Below are 21,941 nucleotides of genomic sequence, written 5' to 3'. Positions count from 1 at the left end.
CCCGCTCGCCCGCCCGCTCGCGCGTGCTGCGCCGGCGTTTTTTTTTTTTTTTTTTTTTTTGCATCCGCTTGCGCGTGCTGCGCCGCGCGTTCGTTGCGCGTTTGAATGTACGCAATTTGCAATCAAGCATTCTGAACACACTGCAGTCGTGCAGCATGTGCCAGAACGCAAAAGAATGAATTGCACTCACAACACAAAATATCTTTGGTCTCGTTTTATTGTCCTCGTTTCCGAAAATCAACATTTTCATCAAATGTGGTGCGACAGAGGTTCAGGAGATTAACAGAAGTGATGAACAGGAGATTCACATAGACGTGTTCATGACCACTAAACAACACGAAAGGTATCGGCAAAGTTAAGAACTTAAAGAACAGTGGAATAAAAAACAGCATAACATTAGGGCACATAATAAAAAACAATTTTTATACTGACAAAAGTGCAGAAGAGCTTCTGATATATGCGCACGATATTGCACAAAATTATCATAACTAACAAAATTGAACATTCACTGCAATGCAAAAACAATGAAAGCAGTTGAATACCTAAAAATAGAATAATCATGTAAAGATCATTTTAAAGATGTGAAAACGAACTCCACATATACCACAACTAATATTGGCCGCACTTTATTGACAACATTTCCAAAAACGTTGATTTTCATAAAACTAGTGATGATAAACGCGAAGAAAATGAACAGATGATATCGGAGGATTCATGGCATCTCTTCTTGAAATGCGCCGATTCTGCAATTCTTCAGCTTTTCTCTGGGCGCACCAATCAGCTGTGTGGCGTTCCGGAGTACTTTAAAAACGCTTCCGCCCTGAAGAAAAGGGACAAGTTCCAATCAGATAAAGAGCGCCGTCGATTGTTCGTGCCAGAGCAGCACAAGTTTTTATACATTTACCTACAGCCTTAGAAACGCGGTTATAGGCGATGGCGAGTAATTAACCGGAGATAAATGCAAAGCACATATTCAAGCACGCGGTTCTGTGATAGTTGTAAGCCTGTAACTATATTTACGTCGCATGGGCTTCATGTACCGCTGCTTGTTCGTATAACGATTTAAACGCAGCATCGTGCCCTTTTCGAATCAGTCATTTTTGAAAACAATAACTGTAGCCCCACTGCAGAGAACAGCTACTCGGTATGGACGTGAATTCAAACTGACACAATGAAAGCCGCAACTCAAAGGGCACGCTCACCTGTTGTTCTTTTGGGGGCCGGCACATATATTCCGGGACTTGTTCTGGAAGTATTCGAGCAACAAAGCACTATGCACAAACATCCCGAGTCGTAAAACATCGCGTCGCACAAGCACACAGCGAGCGCGCACCGTCAAACGGACGAGCGACGACGGCTAACGCGCGCCTTACCAACGCCAGACACGAAACTTTCCAACGGATTTCAAAGTCGGCGCGGCGGCGCCAGCAAGGCGGCGGAAAGCGCGCCTCCCGGAGGAGAGGGAGTTGATCCCGCCAGAGAGGGGGTTGAAGAGAGTTGGGAGAAAAGAGACGGAACGCAGATTTTAACTCTGATCCCACTCCATAGATGGCGGGTCAATTTGCCATACCAGTCACGTGGGTTTCTTTCACTAGCCTGCTTTAGGTGCTTTAAGCACTTTAAGCTTATCTGAAGTTTCGCATCTGAAGGGGCAAGACGACGGGTTGGCCGCGTGTTTCGACCATTTGTTCCGCCAAAGCTCCAACTGCTGTGAATAGCTTGGCGACTTATTCACTGTTGCAGTACCCCCAGTTCAGCTCGCAAAGACTGTTTTGGAATAGCGAAGAGAGGAGGATACGCGACTATTTCTGCAATAAAAATTATTTATTGAGGCATTTTTCACTGTTCTCGGTGAGCGTGTGCAATAAAAACAATTGCTATATAACATTTTACATTGTTATACAGCAATAACGCATCGGATTGGCGCGTGTAGATATAAGTAACTATAAGAAAGGGTCGGTGATGTCCGGTATCATATTAGTTCACACTGAAAAGGTGTAAGGCTCACTAATGATCGGTTCCTGTAAGAATTCTGTCGTGTTACCTTCAATAAACCTTTTAATCCTTTTAATTCATATAAGGGTACATAAAGCTGCCTACAAATAATACTTTCACGGTTTTCGCCCAAGGTTTATACCAAACTTTTAGCTTTGAAACGAGAGGACAGGAATGAAAGGATATCATGAGCGTTTCGTTCATTCACCCTTGCGCCACCACGCACATCTTGCGGCTAGTCGGAGAAGCAGCGCCATGCACTCCCATGGTGAAGCGGGCGATACGACTGGCATCGAGAAACGTCAATATAATTTAAGGGTCTTGGACGGTACTGTATTCTACGGGGCTATACGTGAGTGGAAATTTTTATTACTGGGTATGCCGCACATATCTAGAATGGCTACTTTTTCGGCGAAATTTGTAAAAAAAAAAATGCGACTTTTGGCGACTTTTTGCTCGTCGTTTGACGACATTTACTCGAAAGTCAGTGGCAACCCTGGGTTCAAGGGTCTCCGACGCGGCATCGACGCGGTACAGTGTTTAAACGCGGTGACCGTGTGAAGCGGGTGCTCGGTTTTCTGCAGATAGACAGCGACTGTAGACTGTCTTGTGCTTTCTGTTCGTCGAAAATTATTCTTTTGACAGAAAAAAACATATTTCTTTTCGAAAGTACTTGCATAAATGTCCCGGAGGGCTTCCGCGAGGTGATTTTGTAATAATTATTCTAGTACACTATAGCAATACCTATGGGGCGCGCGCCGGCGGCATCCTGCCTAGCACGCAATCGAGGCGCATCCGATAGAGGGCGACTCCGTAACTCCTCGCCGCCAATAAGCTCGAGATGTGTCCTTCAGTCGACTGCTCGGTATGCATAGCGGGTGTTTTTGACCAAATTTGAATGGCGTCCGTCACCTGGAAGTTATTTTATTTTGGGGGCAAACAGCGTACGAAATTTCAACGGGGCGTTCAGCTACAAATTAATTGGTGGCCTTGCCACCCGTTTTGAATCGTGCTAGCTAGGTGCTGGTCATATTAATCAATAAAACAGACAGTTATTCGTTCCTCAGTTGCATTTCGAGTAGCGAATCGCTACTGGGAGGTCGATAACTACTCGTGGATGCAAAAATTTTGACATGCGTAAATTTCATGTCAGTGCCCTGCAACACTTTTCCAAGTAACCATCGAATGGCTTCATTAACGGAGTTAATTACTGCCTCATGAATCGACTGCCGCAAAGATTTTTAGAATCCGTCAACAACGAGCGTACAGCGATTTTGTTGCACGCTGTAATTGCTTCCTCTCTTCTCTCGTCCCGACGAGCATGCTGGAAGCTAAACAGGGAGGGATGTCACGGGGAAAGAAGTTACGACGCACGCGTGTCGTGACCGTTAGCACTCTTTCTTTTTTTTTTCCTTCGAACACGCGGTTTACTTTCAGAGCGATCGCGAGCGCGCGGCACTGTATATGCTACATTTAGGTAGCATGTGCTACCTAAAGGTAGCATATACTCTAGCACGTAGCGGCCTCCCGCGGCGGCCATGGTAACTGTGCAGCTGACGATGCTCAAATCAGCCAATGGACGCGTGAATTTGGGTATATGGCATCATTTGTAGAAAGAAGAGGGAATGATTTTTAAGCTGACTTTGAGAATTAATTGTAAATTCTAGTCCGCGTGCTGCGCTATATTGATTGGCTCGCGTGTCCTCAGGAATCTCGACTACCGATCGGCAGCGTTTTCTGACCATACTGAAAAAGCTTTGCAGGATCCCCTTTAAAGTGACGTAGTGTTTCTGTTTAGTGTCTCTGCAATAACGCTGACGAAAACAGCTAGCGTGAATTATTTAGGGTGATAAGTCGACGGCACACAGGAAATATAACCATCGGTAACCACAAGACGGTGGGACGTTGGGGAGGGCGATTCCAATAACAAGGCTTCCACAACACGAAGAATATGCTAGGGCGAAATAACACAGAGTCATGTGCCATCATTTTTTTTTTTATCACCGCAACCGGAATCCATATAGTGTGCAACATCGGAGATCGTCGCAGCCCTATCACGTCAAAGTCTGTGACAGTGTCGCAAAAATATATCCGTTGCCGTATGCAAGCTTCCAGAGACAGCAAAATATGTAGCACATATATGCTTGGCTGATGCTGTTACCTGTTAACTCTGACAACATCGGCGCTTCAGCGTATTGCCGGAAGTATCTCGCCTGTATGAAATACATTAACCCCGCATAGCAGACAATGCCTAACCGCAGCGCTGATGCAATGCAGGGGCGTACAGGCGCCGGCCAATGCTTGAAACAATTTGTTTATTGAGTTTATTTTATTGTTAAAGTCCTACTCGGAAACTATACCGGTCATATTTCAGAGCGGTGTATGATACACCAGCGTTGTTCACATTAGATGTGTATAATTAGGCGCAGTTTGCGGAATTGATATGTCGTTTTCTTTATTGCCGAGGTGAAGAGTTGATAGCTTGATAAGTTATTTTTTTTTTAATTTGGCAGTTTTCAAATAATGTGTACGAAGTAAATATAATGCTGGAAGTAATGAGTGTGGGATCGAATTCACAAAGCTTTTCCTTCATAAGTGCTTTCTTGCCATTGGTCAGTCAGCTTCGCTAATGATCACCAAGTCTGTGGCCATATATGCGCATGCGCAGGTTGTCCCCTTTACGGCAAATGTTGCCTTCGTGAATTTGAAGAATGCGGGCCGCTTCCCGAGAGGTCCAGCCGCTGGCGTAATGGCCACCACTGACAAAAGAACAAAAGAATGGCCGGTCCGCAATCACGTCTAGTTAAACCGTCGAGCGACGTTTCCCATTACCGTGGTTATCTAGAAGTTCTTCCCATTCATGCTGACAACCCATTGTTTCACAATGAATTTCACTCCTGCGCGGTGGCATCGCGATATCTTTTGCGAAAGTTGCTTAATCACATTCCCGTCGAAGCGTTGTCTTGTTTGTCTGATTAGGAAGGTGGGTCTCGCTCAACGAGACGAGATTGACTTTGCAGCAGGTATCACACAGGGTTTAATCAATCCGTACTGATAGGGTGTAGAGACATGCATGGTTAAGTTCTGAGCAGATATCCCGCCGGCCTAATCAAATCGCGCTGGCAATTAACTCGTGAACGCAGGGAGGACAGCTGAGCATATAAACGAGCAGGGAGGAAGGCTCCTATATGCATATATACATATACGAGCTACCCATATGACACGACTGGGAGATCATATTATGGTTCAGAAGAGCACCGTATAACTCTAGCTTGCAGCTCCTGTTTTATTTACGAGTTCGGACTGGCAAAACGTATTCAGCTGCAAACAGGAGTTCGCTAGTTGTTGGGGTTTAACGTCCCAAAACCACCATATAATTATGAGAGACGCCGTAGTGGAGGGCTCCGGAAATTTCGACCTCCTGGGGTTCTTTAACGTGCACCTAAATCTAAGTACACGGGCCTCAAGCATTTTCGCCTCTATCGGGAATGCTGCCGCCGCAGCCGGGATTTGATCCCGCGACCTGCGGGTCAACTGTCGAGCACTTTAACCACTAGACCACCGTGGCGGGTAGCTGCTAACAGGAGTATTTCACTGATATGACACATTTTGTTTGTCATGTTTAATTTTTTTTTCAAACTCTTACCTTTTCCGAAGGTTTAGCTGATAGTCAGTATTTTTTTATTATTTTTTTTCTGGGAGTGGGGGGAGGGGTACGAGGTGGGGTGTGGGGTGGGGGAGAGCGTTATCGCACGTACTTTTAGGTTCATTATCTTGTTGCAGAGGAAAGGCAGTGTTAGCGGCCGCATTGAAGGTATCACAGTCTGCCGCAGTCTCCCGTTGCTTGTGTGATCGAAATGTGCGCGGTGCATATTGCGTCACAATGCGGCACCAAAACGTAGGCCTGTAATCAATTGTGAACAGGACTCAGCAAAAGGTCTGCAGAGATACCATCACGTGCTGCCGCTGTGATGGCGTGACCCCGTAGTCTACAATAAAGGCGCACATATTCGCATACTTATATATATATATATATATATATATATATATATATATATATATATATATATATATATATATATATATATATATATAAACCGTAAGCGGCGCTCTTTAACGTATAAATAACTAGCAATTGAGAGCTGTACAGGTGTAGAGTTTGCGATTATTTCCGTCAAGTTTGAATTAAATTAAATATATAGAGTTAAGGCCGGGCTTTGTATGTAGCACACTACGTGTAAAATGGTTCACAATGCTTCAGTGACACGTTGTTGGTCTCTGTAAGCTCTACTGAAGTTAATGCAGACGTTTAGGCCTCGCATTGCCTCGGGCCTCCTACAAGAAATATTTGATGTAAGTTGCCGTTATCCGGATAATATTACTGCTACCTTGGGTAATGAGTTCCTCATTATGAGAATGTGAAAGTATGTTTATTAAAAAAAAGGAAAAGAAATGTATTTTGAATGGACAGATAGAATATAAAACACCCACAACCAATCTTTCTCGAGACATACAAACATGCTAGGGAAAGGTTTTAATGCGCTTAATCGCTGTTCAGTTGCATACACAACATGCATGTAGGTCGTAAAAGGGCAGTGTTGTGTAGCGAAGTTCAAATAAATGAAGATCCAAGTGTATAATTACACAGGTTTTCCGTCGATCAAAGAACATCTCCCTATAGAATTTCAGAAATTGCAGTCACAGTAGGACAGGGGCGCAGCCAGAAATCGTTTTCGGGGAGGGGGGGGGGGGTCAATCATAGTTTATATATGTATGGTGTGCTTGCGTTTGTGTGTGTGCGTGGATATATACACATGCAAAATTGGAAAATTTCGGGCGGAGGGGTGAACCCCTCCAACCCCTCCTCCTCCCTGGCTGCGTCAGTGCAATAGGACTACAGTACATTATAGCACCCAGGGGCGTAGCCAGAAATTTTTTTCGGGGGGGGGGGGGGGGTCAACCATACTTTATGTATGTTCGTGCGTGCGTTTGTATGTGTGCGTGTATATATGCGCAAGCAAAATTGAAAAATTTCGGGGGGTTTGAACCCCCCCAACCCCCCCCCCCCCTGGCTACGCCCCTGATAGCACCAACACGTTACCAGTTACCATCACAGGTGCAAACACGTTACCACTGCATGAGACAAAATGTTCGCACAGTTTTGCATATAGGATAAGGAATGCGCAGGCTGACATGCATGTCTTGCGACGTACAGTAGCGTAGGCAGAAATTTGTTTCCCGTTGGGTGGGGGGGGGGGGGCATGTCCTTGATCCGACATGCGGTCCGGGCAAGTAAGTGTGGTCGAGTGTCATTTTGTGCTCTGTATCCCATGGGAAAAAAAAACAATTTCGCGGGGTGGGGGTCGGGTAGAGTCCACGGGCCCGGTGTGCCACTCCCTGGCTACGCCACTGGCGGCGAATGACCTGTGCATCATGAAACCTCCTTCGCATCGGGTACCAAAAGTGATTTCGAGGTTGTCAGGGTGTCACGATGTTGAAAATCTCGTAGATTTTTCTGTACAGGTTGCAGCCGTCATCGTGAAACCCCCATTCGACGCTGCTGTTACCCGCACGCAGCATGACATGCGTAGGCTGTTCTTTGGTGAACACGGGCCAGTCGATGTCTTCCTCGGGCAACTGCGGTTTCCTGCGAGATACGCGGAAAACAAATTGGTCGTGGGATCATAGGTCGGCAAAAAAATGTGGCTCTCACTCACGCTCACTCATGAAATATATTTTGCCTTTAGGACTCACTCGGACTCAGACTCACCAAAATTTTCCTCATTCGGACTCACTGGGACTCAGACTCACTGAAATTTTTCTCAACAGGACTCACTCGGACTCAAACTCACCAAAATATTGCTCGCTCGGACTCACTCCGACTCAGAGTCACGGCTCGATCGTAGTCTCAGTGAGTGGACTCATGAGTCCATTAGCTTTTTCGACCGTAGTGTCAATGCTCTTTAACATCAATATCTCATATAACTGGCGTTGTACTTGGCGCATTTTTATCTCACACCTTCAAAAACGAGTTATCAATGGTTACAATGCAGTAAGGACATTTTTATCGAGAGAGTTGACTCACACGCGATATTTTATCAAGCACTTCTAACAAAAGATTTTGCCAGAGAGAGGTCGAACCCCCCTCCCCTCGCCCCTCTCCGTAACTCACGCCTCAGATCAATAAATATTGAGATGGGGTATGAACGCTAGTGCTTTGAAGTATGTGTGAGTAGACGTGAGTAAAACGGGAGTAATCATAAGGCTGATAGTAATGCTGAAGTTGAGTTTGTAGGAGTCAGGATATAGAATGGGTAAATAACTTAACATCGTTTTCACAGCCATCTTTCGTTCTATTAAAGTAATGACGTAATATGTTAGGCTTGATTTTTTTTTGTACTTGTGAAAAAAAAGGGGGGGCGGTTGGGGGAGGTTGAAGGCCTCAACTCTCGAAACTAGGAATCACTAGGCAAGCGTCAGATCCTACTAAATGATTTACCAATGCAGTTTTTTCTACGAATGGATTGCAGTATATATCGGTTACAAGTAACTAGGTACACTGTGACATAATGATGCACTACCTGGCTTCGCATCTGCTAATTGCAGCAGCTGACACGCCATGGGGTCACTGCCAAGTCAAAAAGTATGACCCTTGCAACACTTGTTATATTTATGAGTAATTTCATGATGAACTTTACGAGAACTTATTGAACGCTTTGTGAGCCTGCAAGCAACACGACGTCAGATAATTTTAATCGATGGAGGAAATAAAGCTACTTGCAAACAAAAATGAAGCCACCAAAAGTTGGCCCAACTCGTACTTGGCATGTCATGATATAAGCTAAATATTAATGCCCAGCACTGCCGTTCTATATATATGGGCCCGCCCAGCGCACTCTTCCGAGAAGAGAGCTGATGGTTGGCTGATGCGACAGCGACATGCTGTTGCGCCGCCATTCGCACGTTGCAAGGAAGTCGATAAACGTATGCTCTGCAACTAAGGTCTGAATATACACAAGCAATTTCTGGAGAAAAATTCAGAGCCCTTCCGCTACTGTGACAATGGAAGTTAGCGAAGCTAGCGGCAGCGGCTTCATGACGTCTTCGCGCCAATTCGCGCTTCTGTGCGCGTTCGCGCTCTTTCAATTCCCGCTGTTCTACCACCGAGCGAACGACACGCGTCCGTCCCATAGCAAGCCCAAGTGACAACTGCTGATAACAGCGCCAAGGTTCAGTATCGCGATACTCGGCGGCGGCACGACGGCTGGTGGGGAGTGCCACCGCCGAGTATCACGACACTTTTGGAAGAGGCATTGGCGGTGGTGAGGGGCCGAGGGCAATGCGCGAGGGGCGCGGGGCGTCCGAAAATTGTTGTTATACACGCATTTTGTATACAACCAGTGGCCGTGGTATACCAATCACGTAAGCCATCCAGGGACGACAAAACGGCGAATTCGACAATATATGGCGGAATATTTGACAGCCTTCGAAATAGCATCTGCCGCTTCTGCGCACCACGCCCATAATTTTTTTTTCACAGGCGCAATGTACATATAATATGGGTCTAGTTAGCCGTGTGTGTCGTTTTCTATCGTATTGCGAGTTTGGGGAACGACGCCTACCCCACTGTTTCGCAGAGCGACACCAGAGAGAGAGAGAGAGAGAGAGAGAGAGAGAGATAAAGGTTAAGTGAAAGGCCGGGAGGTTAACCGGAAGATAAATATGCGGTTTGCTACCCTGCGCTGGGGAAGGGTAAGGGGGCAAAGCAATGTAAGAAAGAAAAGAATGAGAGAAAGGGCTTGAAATTTAAAGAACACACACACACACACGCGCGCGCGCTATAGCATCAGTTTTGTGAGAAGGTTTCCAGTCAAACGCAGTGACGACGACGCAGGAAACTACATGACATGCATGTCATGATTTTCATGTTACCACCTGTCATTTATGTTCGTCATACAGTCATGTCGCGCAATACCAGTTTCGGTGTATATCAAGTTAACGAAACGGCCGCAAGACACCAAGACTGTGACATGTAAATAATGCCGTTCATGACATGGATGTCATGATTTTCGTGTTATGACCTGTCATGTATGTTCGTCATGCAGTCATGTTATGCCATACCAATTTTGGTATACACCTCATTGACTAAACGGCCAGGGGAGCACAGTCGTACGCGGATAGATAGATAGATAGATAGATAGATAGATAGATAGATAGATAGATAGATAGATAGATAGATAGATAGATAGATAGATAGATAGATAGATAGATAGATAGATAGATAGATAGATAGATAGATAGATAGATAGATAGATAGATAGACTCAAAGTCGCTGAAGTTCGCTAAGAAATGCTTCGCATTTAAAGAGTGCGTTTGGCTGGAAAACCTCTTCATGATGTGCAACCAGCTAGCTCTGGCAATCACTATTCTCGACAAGAGCACGCTCGCGCCTTCGACTCCTTGCTACTCAACGATCGACACCCACCTGCTAAGTGAAGGATTCTTCAGGTTTATACAAGTCGACAGGGGACGACGCGTTCCCGCATTGAGGGCCGCGGACGAGAAAGGCCGTACTGCTGGGTCTTCCATACGAGCGCTACCTACAGGGTGGACTTACTGAGCGCAGCTTCTTAAGAATTCCCCTCTCTATACAGAACTGACCACCACGCTAAGCCCCACTCTGAGTAACTTACGGAATGAATAAGTGGGCCGCCAAAGCCACGCGCCTCGCCTAATTACCTAGTCCGGTTCAAGTTATCGCCGAACCCTGAGACGATTTGCAGGAAATTTCCGGGCTCGGTTGATCGGAGGTGTGTAGGAGGGCATTTGGAATGTTGTTCCGGGAGCCGCGTCTCTGTCGTGTTTCGGCATGCGTATACATGGTCGGCCACAGTCTTGTTCGAGTGTCGCCGTGTATGCTTGCTATACGTTGAATTTGCCAGTAGCTTTCGCACACGGAGACGATCGAGCGCGTGGACATGTACAAACGAAGCACGTCGCTTCGAATTTTTTCGAACTTGGAGAATCCCAGATACCCCGCTTAGGGGCTCGAATATTTCATGTATGCTTAGCCGCCGCTCGCAGTGCTTTATCGACTAAGAGTGACTCGAAGCCTGCGACGTTAAATTTTTCACGCAGAGAAACGCCAACCGATGCACGGCAGGCCCGACGAAGCTGCGTGGAATGACGAATGCGGAACAAGCTCTAATGTTTTAAGGACGGTGAGAAGCGGCACTGGTGAAGCGAGCTTTGCACTGCTTTACTGGCCTTACGTTTTCACGCACGGCAAGAAGCGTTGTTCGTGATACTGAAATAACACTTGAGCCACCTCTGCGAGATGTCATGGCCCAGCGCGCATAAAGGTGGTGGTATGAGCCAACATATTTGTCCGTGCATTGTCTATGCCAGTCAACAATCCGCTGATGAGAAGGTCATAGTTAAGAGGGGAAAAAAAAAAACTTTCATATCCAGTCTCTGCACACTCGAGGCCTCGATGGACTTACACAGACGCTTTAGGATATGGACTGTAAATATACGCCAGAAAGTTTCAAAGAGATTGTAACAGTCTCTATAGATAAACATCAGTGCATTTTTATAGGGTGACGAAATATGTATTTTGTAAGGCATAGACCACAACCGCAGCATATACAAGCATTTATTGATCCTCACAAGCAACCTATAACAACTAGCGGTAACGAAGTAATCGCCGTATACTTTCCACTTGTAAAGTCACGGTTTACTCGCGATGTAAAATGATGTATTTAGAGGGTTTGTATTGGTTATCTGAAGGATACCGCGTGTCGAACGTGTCTCTGATATGTAAAATCGTGGGAAATTTGATTTGCTACACATTGTGCGCATACCAGAGCGTTCCATCTTGATTGAAACATCTTGCGTGTGTAATACGTATAATGAAGAAGAAATGCGTCATTCCCATGTGGAATAACGCATACGCACACAGATGCACTCACTCACTCACTCACTCACTCACTCACTCACTCACTCACTCACTCACTCACTCACTCACTCACTCACTCACTCACTCACTCACTCACTCACTCACTCACTCACTCACTCACTCACTCACTCACTCACTCACTCACTCACTCACTCACTCACTCACTCACTCACTCACTCACTCACTCACTCACTCACTCACTCACTCACTCACTCACTCACTCACTCACTCACTCACTCACTCACTCACTCACTCACACCACCATGTCTATCGCCCTAATGAGAAATCTTTGTACGTGCACGGGTTGGTTCACGCTAACAAGCATCGGTGGCGATGCCGACAGCGTCAACAACATCAGAAGGCGAGAGCGTAATAAAGGTGCTTTCCGCGTCGGCTATGCATCACTGTCAACAGTCGCATTAAAGGCGGGGCCGCCGCTTGATTCGGAAATAACGAGGATGAATAACGCATGCATTCGGGGGGCTCTGCGCTCGGATCACCGGAGTATGGTGGCTAGAACCGGAGCACGGCCGCGCGACGATATGCTAAAAACCGCCTCGGTCGGTCGTTAAAAACTGCGCTTCGGCGAATAAGCGAGTCCTGAAGATTTCATGTCGACGGCCGTGCATGGCGCGGGCGATCAATCACGTGGTCTGCCCGTCGGAACGATCGAGGGGGTACTGTGACTCGCCGTGGCAAAGTTTTTTTGCACGCAACACTCGATGTTGTTCTTTTCGTTTCACGCTCGTCCCTTCCCGCTTTTCTTGCCGCGTTTAAATCCCTCGTCGCTGTTCGAACAACGACATAAGCCGCGCGGAACAAAACCAACAGAGCTCACTATATCTAATTATAGCTTACTTATATATTGTGGAAGCTTACACGTTATGAGAATCTTCAAGCCGATAGAAACGGAAGGGGGAGATGCACGCTTTGTCAGCAAGAAAATTTGAATACAACGACTTAGTTATTATAGACAATGCATTGACGTAAAGACTTTAAGAAGAGTCTGCGTCTGCGTCAGAAAACGAATGACTTCCCAGATGGGGTTTACAAGAGCTCTGCGAGCGTTATACAGTTAAACGTTACTTGAACGAAATTTGATGGTTAAAGGGACTCAGGAAGTGTAATCAGAGCTATAATTCGTGTAAGTGAAGACCCGAGGCGTGTTTTAGTATGTGGATAAGAGTACCGCGATCAGGCTAAGTACATTTACCATAAAAGCTTCCCATACTAAACAATATAGTCAGTGAAAATTCCAGTCACGTTAGCCGGGCCCCATACCTGAAGAACGCCGACGCCTCGCCCTGTGCCGAGATGCTTTTCTCTGACGCGTAAGTTCATTCAAACGAAACGTACGCTAGCTATCGACGCGGAGATGTTCTAATCGTTCATTGCGCTAACATAGCCATCAAACTAAACGGTGGTATGGACTACGGTTTCGACGCGTGGTCACTTAAAAGAACGCGTACGTTGTATGTTCACACTACAGTCTTGTACCGATGTTCGAGACAGCTGTGTGTGGCACCAATATTCCTTAAGGTGAAAGCCTTAGATGCCTCATCAAACGCTAAAATTGACCGTCAGCGCCGTCGGCCCCAGCGGCCTCGACGCGAGTGATGCAAAAAATCATCGCCACGCGGTGACGTCATCATGACGTCATAGATCACCAAAATTTGCGACGTCACCATGACGTCATCATATGACACTGTCGCTTAGTCAAACGGTGGGCTGATCACGGAGGCAGTGCAAAACCAGGTGAAGTGCAGAAGCTTGCATTGCCTCCGATCTTGGAGGCACTGCGAAACCACGTTAGGTGCAGAAAGCTTTCACAGGAGGGGTTGGGGGAGACGATCAATACAGCGACCGAGAAGAAAAAGAAGAAGACGGCTTTCGCCATCGAGTAGTCTTAGGCGATTGCATAAGGGGCCCTGTGTGTTTCTTCAAATGGTGGTGCCACGAACATCTGCAGCTGTCTCGAATGTCTGCATACAAGACTTTATAGTGTGAACATCCAGGAAGCATGATGCCACCAAAGTTGGCGTTATGCTCCCTGGGGCAAGGCAGAGGGGTGTTTATGTTGTATTCAAATATATACCGAAAAGTGGAGCCTGAACATACCTTATGTCATGTTAACGCTGACGCACCGTGCCAGGAAGAAAAAAAAAAGCGAAGAGATGAACGCAAAGTAAGATCAACGCATACATGACGAGTCCGAAGACGAATATGATGACCATAGCTATAGCTGCCATGTCATGGAATAAAGGAAAAATAATAAAAAAAGATGCGTAAGAGAGCCGTTAAGATTTATGCATTTCCATCGTCACTCTAAAATATTCTCGCTGACTCGCGGAGGAGACGAAAGCGGACTAGCGGAATAACGCACTCATCAGAAACGACGGATCACGACATAAGCTCTCGTGAGAACGAAGAACTTCATTTCGCTAACTTCAGCCAGGTGAATCGCCCAGTCCGCGCTGCCTGTGACATACTACATAACGGCGGCGTCCGCTAGCTTTCGCTTTTCTCGCGCCAAATTTGCATTTAAGCAGGACGTAGGTATAGCGTGAACATAACGAAAAAAAGAAAGAAATGTTAATAAGCGGCAGCAGTGGTAGAAGAAGTATATGGGGGATTTGGCGCGTAAAAGAAGGTATCAGTTGCCATATTACCCGCGATATTGAGAATGATATGAAAGCAGAGCTTATATATTAACCGTGAACGTAGTGTACCTTAGTGCACACGGTTTTCCTCGGGAAAAGACGGCGAAGCGCTGCAGCTCTCGTTTTGTAGGGCCGAGGTACTTTCACGGGAGAACGATTTTTCGGAGTATTCGTCTTTTCAGTTTTTCGTGAAGCACGTCGCGTGCGTGTCTTTTATATTTTTCGTTCGCGCAGGCAACGCTAAGTTTACATATAGTGAAGCACTCAATCATAGCGAGCTCGCTATAGGTAGATTGAAACGAGTTTGCGCAAGCATATATGCCTACGCGCATACAAAAAATGCCAGCAAGGATGCCCAAAATAGACAGCGCTAGATGTACATGAGCCTACATATTCGCCACGCAGCGTGTAGGCCTCGGGAAATGGTAGCCTTGCGAAACTAATACCTTGCACGTCATGTATGGTATATGTGCGGTATATTACCTTCCATTTCATGTATGGTATATATAGGCTCTATTGCCGCACCAAATGAGTTTTTTAAGTGTATTCAGCAGCAGCGAACATCAAAAGGTAGTTACATTAGCAAGGCTGCTATAGGAGATCGAGAAGGACTGCGCCACTAAAGCGAACCAAGGTGCATGCAAGTGTATGTCACAAAGGCCCTCGCAGACTGCTGTTCAGGTAACGCGACGAGAAATCACCGCCGATGGATTCTGCCATTTAGATCCCTCTGATTGGCTGCTTGCAACGAGCGGGCTGGGTTAGACAACGGTGGAATCGCTGATTGTGCCCCGAAGGACACAAGGTCCGGGCTCCCTTTAGATAGTGTGACAGGCATTGAAAAGCTCGTTTTATGCTGCGTCGACTGTTACAAAGGGAGGTGGTGGAAGCCAATAAAGAGGGTGAGGGTTTCAACCACACGTTGGTTCAAATCTCCTAACTCCTCTACTGTGCCCATATCCCTAACAAGCCCAAATAGCGGCATTACACCGCTCAGCCTTCCATTCCTTCAATCGCCTATTTCTTTCCCTGTGACGCTCAGCAGGGCATGTCTATGGGCTGCAGAAAATAGCTTCGCCTTTCTTTTTTAAGTAGTAACCACTCCTTATATTTTGCAGCTCAAGCAAAGGGTTATTGTTACCGTTAGAAAACGAAAAGGTGCCGTTATTTTCTGCATCCCATAAGAGAGTACACCACAGCGCGAGCAGAACGGTGAAGACGAAATGATGTGTATTCTCCCTTTCGTTCCGAAGTCATTTTCCGTCTCATATACGACGAAGTTAAAAAATCTTTCGTCGTTAGGGCAGGATCTCTTAAATTACGTAGGAGCTCTGCACAAGCCTTCAAATCAGGCACTAATAATAATTGTCGGGGTATTAAGTCCAGAAACCACGATTTGATATTAAGGGACGCCGTAGTGGAAGGCTCCGGAAATTTCGACCACCTGGGGTTCTTTAATGGACTCCTAAATCTAAGTACACAGGCCTCTAGCATTTCGCCTCCATCGAAAAGAAGCCGCCGTGGCGGGGATTCGATCACACGACCTTCGGGCCAGCACCCGAGCGCTGTAACCACTAGATCACCGTGGCGGGTTTCAAATAAGGCACGTTTGTCGCCTTTCGTCGTAAGAGCGGAATTTTTTAAATGCGAAGCATTTCTTAGCGAACCTCAGGCACTTTGGGCGTTTCTATCTATCTATCTATCTATCTATCTATCTATCTAGCCGCCTACGTCTGGGCGCTCTCCTGGTCGTCTCCATAACTTGTAATATACCAAAATTGGCCTAGCAGGGGATCAGTGTATGACGAACACGATTCACTGGTCATGGCATGAATAACGCAAAATACCTGTCGCGTACGTCATGAAACCCTTTCTCTCAGTCACGTGTGGCACATACCCGTAAACCAGAGTTAATGTTATGTGGGTGTGTGCCACAGGTGATACAGAGTCTCAACCAGCACAGTAACCGCGAACACACACATTGACACGCAAAGAATGTGATAATAATAAGAAGTGTTGGGGTTTTATGTCCGAAAACCGCGATATGATATGACAGATGCTGTAGCGAAGGGCTCCGGAAATTTTGACCATCGGGTATTCTTCAACGTGCACCGAGATCGCACAGACCACGGGCATCTAGCATTTCGCCTCGATCGAAACGTGATCGCCGCGGCTGGGATCGAACCCGCAACCTTTGGGTCAGCAGCCGAGCACCTTAACCGCTACACCACCTCGGTGGACGCAAGGAAAGTGCGGAAACTGAAAACAGAACACCCCTGGAAGACGCTCAACTGTCATCCACTCGTCCACGTGATCCGCAACGTGGGCCACGCGGATTACGCAAAAGCCGGCGTCAATGCTTCCCACAATAAATCTGCTGAGAGAACCAGGCCTCGCATCGTTACCGGTGATTTCAACATTGATTTATCAAGACCCAACAACGCTTGATCCTTATACTGCGTGGAAGACGGATTGGATGTGGAGAGGGCATCGCAAGACCTCGCTGCCACGTCCAGGACAGGAGGCATCATAGATCATTTCATTGTATAGGACATCGAGGATTTCCACCAGCTGCACTATACCTCGCACTTCACTACTCTTGATCACTACACGCGAACACGAACGGATCCGAATAACAAGTCCGGAACATCGTCTGGTGCTCACGGATCACGGTGCTGATGACTTTGTTCAAGAACTGTCAAGAACCCCCTCTACACGTACACACGGGTTCGTAAAACGTGTGTGCGTTCTCCGTCTTAACGGACAAGTACAAGCATGACAACTGTAACTGTGACTGTAACGTACGTGCAGTGCGCCTGCGCGTGCCACTAGGCTGTGTATATATCTAGGGAAACTTTCCTGAATGAAGCTTAGTTGCGAGTAACGCCTGTCCTGTGCATCTGTGTTCCTTCTTTGTCCTGTTCGGATTCGCGCTATCCAATAATATTAATAATAATAATAATAATATCTGGGGTTTAACGTCCCAAAACCACGATATGATTATGAGAGACGCCGTAGTGGAGGGCTCCGGAAATTTCGACCACCTGGGGTTCTTTAACGTGCACCTCAATCTAAGTACACGGGCCTCAGACATTTTCGCCTCCATCGAAAAGATTCGCGCTATCCAGTATTGAAGAATATAAGCACTACGTATCAGCTTACCGCTTCTTGTGTTGCTAGCACCCATGCTGCTGTGGCCATCGTTACGCAACTGTAAACTACCGGTTATATAATAGATATGCGACTCTTCAGCATATGAGTGTGTGTATACCATTTCTATATTTCTCTAGGATCATTTCGTAACGTTTTGCGCAATGTGAAAAATTACGCCACAGTCACCATATCGCGCATGCTTCGCATAACATCGATTCCCACTGTATGTGGGATCTGCCAATTTTTCTCCTACTACTTCACGAGTCATCCGTTATTCGCAGGAACTTGATAGTGACGCAGCTGCAGGAATCGCCAATGAGCATCGTGAAAGCGTAATGCTAGTGTAGAGTCATCCATCTTGGAAACGCGTCGTAGAGGCGCGCAGCGCAATCACAGAAGTGCGTCTGCGTGGGCCGTGTACACAATAATTCAAAAGCAGTCCACGTACTTCTATCGAAAACAACCACCCGTCTATGTGAAAAAGCTACTCGACTCGCATGACACCATTTTCGTTTTCCCCCCTCCTGGCTGTCATCAATTTCCTATACGTTGCTATTGGACCGCATCCACTGCTCAACTGTACAGCTAATAATATAATAACGCCAGTTTAAGTTTGAGCAGTCAGCCACGGCGACTAGTCCAAAATATCAACGAGGGTTGTAAGGGAGTGGACGCTACTGCGATTTGCCAGAGTTCCTTTACCTTTGCGTACCGATTATGACGCGCTCAAATCGTCCAGATAGATAGATAGATAGATAGATAGATAGATAGATAGATAGATAGATAGATAGATAGATAGATAGATAGATAGATAGATAGATAGATAGATAGATAGATAGATAGATAGATAGATAGATAGATAGATAGATAGATAGATAGATAGATAGATAGATAGATAGATAGATAGATAGATAGATAGATAGATAGATAGATAGATGGGTAGACGGGTGTTTATGTGATACTCGTGACGGAGTGAGGTAATATTAATCCCCCATCAGAGGGACATTAGGCTGACGATGCACACATGTGCAAAAGTTTGTGCAAGGCCCTCAGAACTAGAAAAAACAAGCCTAATATGCGCACACTAAAGCAGAAAGTGCCCCATTGAATAACATTCGGATGCCTGCCATCATTTAACGCTTATTACGTGGAAAGTATAACGTATAATTCACCTGGCGGCCGTGCATGAGGCAAATGCGCAATACCGAACACAAGCTTACAAGTCCAGGCTTTCTTGGCTTTTTGTTGCACTAAGCAAGTTCAACTAATTCATTAATTTCGGGGTTGTTACGGGCCGAAACCACGTGTGATTACGAGGAGTGCCGTAGGAGACCCCGAATTAATTTTGACCGCCTGGAGTTCTTTAGAGTGCTACCTAAATCCAAGTACACGGATGCCCTTGCATTTCTACCCAATTAAAACGCGGCTGCCGTCCCGTGGCCGGAAATCAAATCCGCGACCCCGAGCTTAGCAGCGTGACACCCACTATAAGCAAGGTTTAACTAGGGCCAACGTAAGGTAATAGGACGTTATAATGTTATTTCTCCTGTCGTTTTATTAATGGCCCGAGAAGCGCTCAATCCGCCTATGTTATCATCGAGATTGGCCAATCGAGACCACTGGACGTCATAAGGAATGAATGAAATCAAGCGTGCGGAATTCGTACGCAATACTTAGCTTCGATCGGCTTCCTTAACAGTAGTTTATTTCACTGATCCGGTGTTACCAGCCAGTGTGGGACTATCAAATCGCTCGGATAAAACAGGCATGCAAATATGATAACGCTAATGAAAGCTCACATTACGTTTAGTTATAAAAGAAGCACGTGCCAAATTTCCAAAACACGAACGCTGTCTTCTTTAAAAAGATGATGAAATACGAACAAATAATGAAGAGATGTGAGGGTTAAAACTGAAGTGGAATCTGATTACATCGGCTTCAGAAGAAGGCGTTAAATTTATCGCATTTGCCGCACGTTTCAAGCATACGAATGACCACAGACAACCTGGTCGATAGAGCTGTCCACACCTCTGCCTTTGCATTGCACAGGTCCGGTACGTGCCTCACAGTGTGCATACATGCATGTCCTGAATACGAAATCACTGTTTTCACCGACCATCCGAACGCGAGGAATTATTGTTATTTCACCAGCTTCGCTGAGCTAAGCATACCGTTTTCGTCCCGAATAACGCAACGTATATCCTTCTCATCTGCAAGACACTTACCCGGTGCTGACGTACGAGCCGATGACTCGCATGCAGAGTAGGCTGAAAGCCCGGTCCTCGTCCGTGTGTCGGCCGGGGAATACGAAAGGCAGGCCAAAGAAGTACTGCACGTCCTCGAAGTGCATCGAGCCCATGTAAGGCGGGAAGCGACCTTTCTTGGACCTGTGGTCCAGCATGTAGAAGTAGGCAGGCCGATTGGTTTTTGCAAACAGCTCCGCGTGGAACTTGGTTGGACACATGATGAGGTAGTCGCCTACCATGTCTATCAACGACCGAAACACGCCTCGCGAATCTTCGTCGCTGGCGACGTTCTTCTGGTAGAACTCCTTGATCATCGCCTGGACGTCTTCGGGCAGGACGCCCAAGTAGTGCTTGAGGGCGAAGTCGAACGCCTGCTTCCTGGTAAGCTTGGGCACCGAGGGGCCAAACAGGACGTGGTCCTTAAAGTAGAGAAAAAGGCTGCCTTCTTCGGAGACTCCACCCGCGAGCAGGCTGTCCAGAGGAATGAACATGCTCTTAGACAGAGTCGTCAGGTCCGGTAGCGGGAGGTACTCGTCGCCGAAGGCGGGCCGGAAGGTGACAAGGTCGTCGGGAAACTGCGTTTGTTCAGCGTCGATAATGGCGTCGGCCGGCACCGACCGTAGGCACCGGAGCACTTGGGCAGGGTGCGTCTTGGAAGAAGGCTTCTCGGAGTCCAGGCAACCCACGTGCCCAGCAATACGGTCGGCGAACTCATGACCGACTCGATTCATTGGCGGTAAGAGCCAAAAGTTGCTTCCGCTGGAGAGTATGGCCCTGTGAATGAGACCTGCGTTCTGTCGCGACAGGAGCAGGGAGCCGACGGCTATACTGCCGGCACTCTCACCCCACACCGTCACTCGTCCGGGGTCGCCGCGGAATCTTGCGATGTTGTCCCTTATCCAGCGGAGGGCCAAGTTGTGGTCCCAGAGGGCGTAGTTGCCTGTCGAAGTTCCGGGCCCGGTGTAGAGATAGCCGAACGAGCCGAGCCTGTAGTTGATGGTGACCACAACGACGTTTCCCGTGGCCGCCAGCTTTCTTCCGTCGAAGTCGGGATCGGAGGCCGTGCCGGCGCGGTATCCGCCGCCGTGAATCCACGCGAGTACTCCGAGGTTGTCCTGGCTGTCGCCCAATGGGTGCCACACGTTGAGGAAGAGGCAGTCCTCACTAACTTTGTCTCGCGGAACGAGCCACGACACTGGAGGCAACGAGCCGTTAGCCTGCGCGCAGGGGCTTCCGAATTCGAGGGCGTCCAGAGTCTCCGGCTGCCACGAACGAGCAGGCAGGGGCTTCCGGAAGCGAAGTACCCCGACGGGAGGCTCCGCGTACCGTATCCCGAGGAACTGCGCGACGGACGCCCCATCCACGTCCAGGAGTCTGCCGCGCACGTGGCCGTTGACCGTCTTTACCGTGACGTAGTTGGTACGAGCCTCTTGCGCTGCATTCCGGTTCGTCCAGCACAACAGGAGCGCGGAGAGCGGCAGCAGGAAGGGATGTTTGTTGCCGGACAACATTGCGAGTGCGGCTGTTTAGCCCGGAAAATTTTCTTTCTGGCTTTTAAATCTCGGTGCCACTGGAAAGAGGGTCGCAAGGGGAAACGAGAGCATAATTAATGACGTAGTTCTAGCGAGAGAAACGTGGTTGCAAACGGTGAGGCGAGTGCGTATACGACGCGGCCTTGAAGAAGACAGATGAATTCGGAGGCCTCCTCCTTAAAGCCGGCGTCCTTCTCGCGTTGCGTTGAATGTCGTCTCGAATGAGTGAATGAGAAACCGCTGTGAGACATCCGAGAAAATTGAGATTGACTACTGTACGCACGCTCAGTTGCGATGCTCGGGGCAAAAGACGAAAGCGTCTAATTCAATTTTAATGTCAGAATATAGGTCGTTTGTCACGGTTGCCGGAGTGTTTATCTTTATTTATCTGACCGCA

General features: G+C 47.2%; 1 protein-coding gene across 1 annotated transcript; it reads right to left on the bottom strand.

Annotated features, from left to right (window-relative positions):
• Positions 1 to 7,473: 7,473 nt before the first annotated feature.
• On the bottom strand, positions 7,474 to 21,523 carry LOC119385989 (acetylcholinesterase-1). Its single transcript, XM_037653344.1, has 2 exons — positions 19,992 to 21,523; positions 7,474 to 7,642 (listed from the first exon to the last, which is right to left on the bottom strand). The coding sequence occupies exons 1-2, from the start codon at positions 21,521 to 21,523 to the stop codon at positions 7,474 to 7,476; spliced, it is 1,701 nt and encodes a 566-aa protein (XP_037509272.1).
• Between the last annotated feature and the right edge of the window lie 418 nt (positions 21,524 to 21,941).

The sequence above is a fragment of the Rhipicephalus sanguineus genome, chromosome 3 (genome assembly GCF_013339695.2).
Source record: "Rhipicephalus sanguineus isolate Rsan-2018 chromosome 3, BIME_Rsan_1.4, whole genome shotgun sequence".
Classification (NCBI taxonomy): domain Eukaryota; kingdom Metazoa; phylum Arthropoda; class Arachnida; order Ixodida; family Ixodidae; genus Rhipicephalus; species Rhipicephalus sanguineus.
Note: the sequence above shows the minus strand (reverse complement) of the source record. Positions and strands in the feature narration are given on the sequence as shown.

Coding starts and splice junctions, on each gene's coding strand:
- LOC119385989 (XM_037653344.1), bottom strand. CDS start 21,523: ATGTTGTCCGGCAACAAACATCCCTTCCTGCTGCCGCTCTCCGCGCTC. Junction 7,643..19,991: donor GGCTCGTACGTCAGCACCGG/GTAAGTGTCTTG, acceptor CGTATCTCGCAG/GAAACCGCAGTTGCCCGAGG.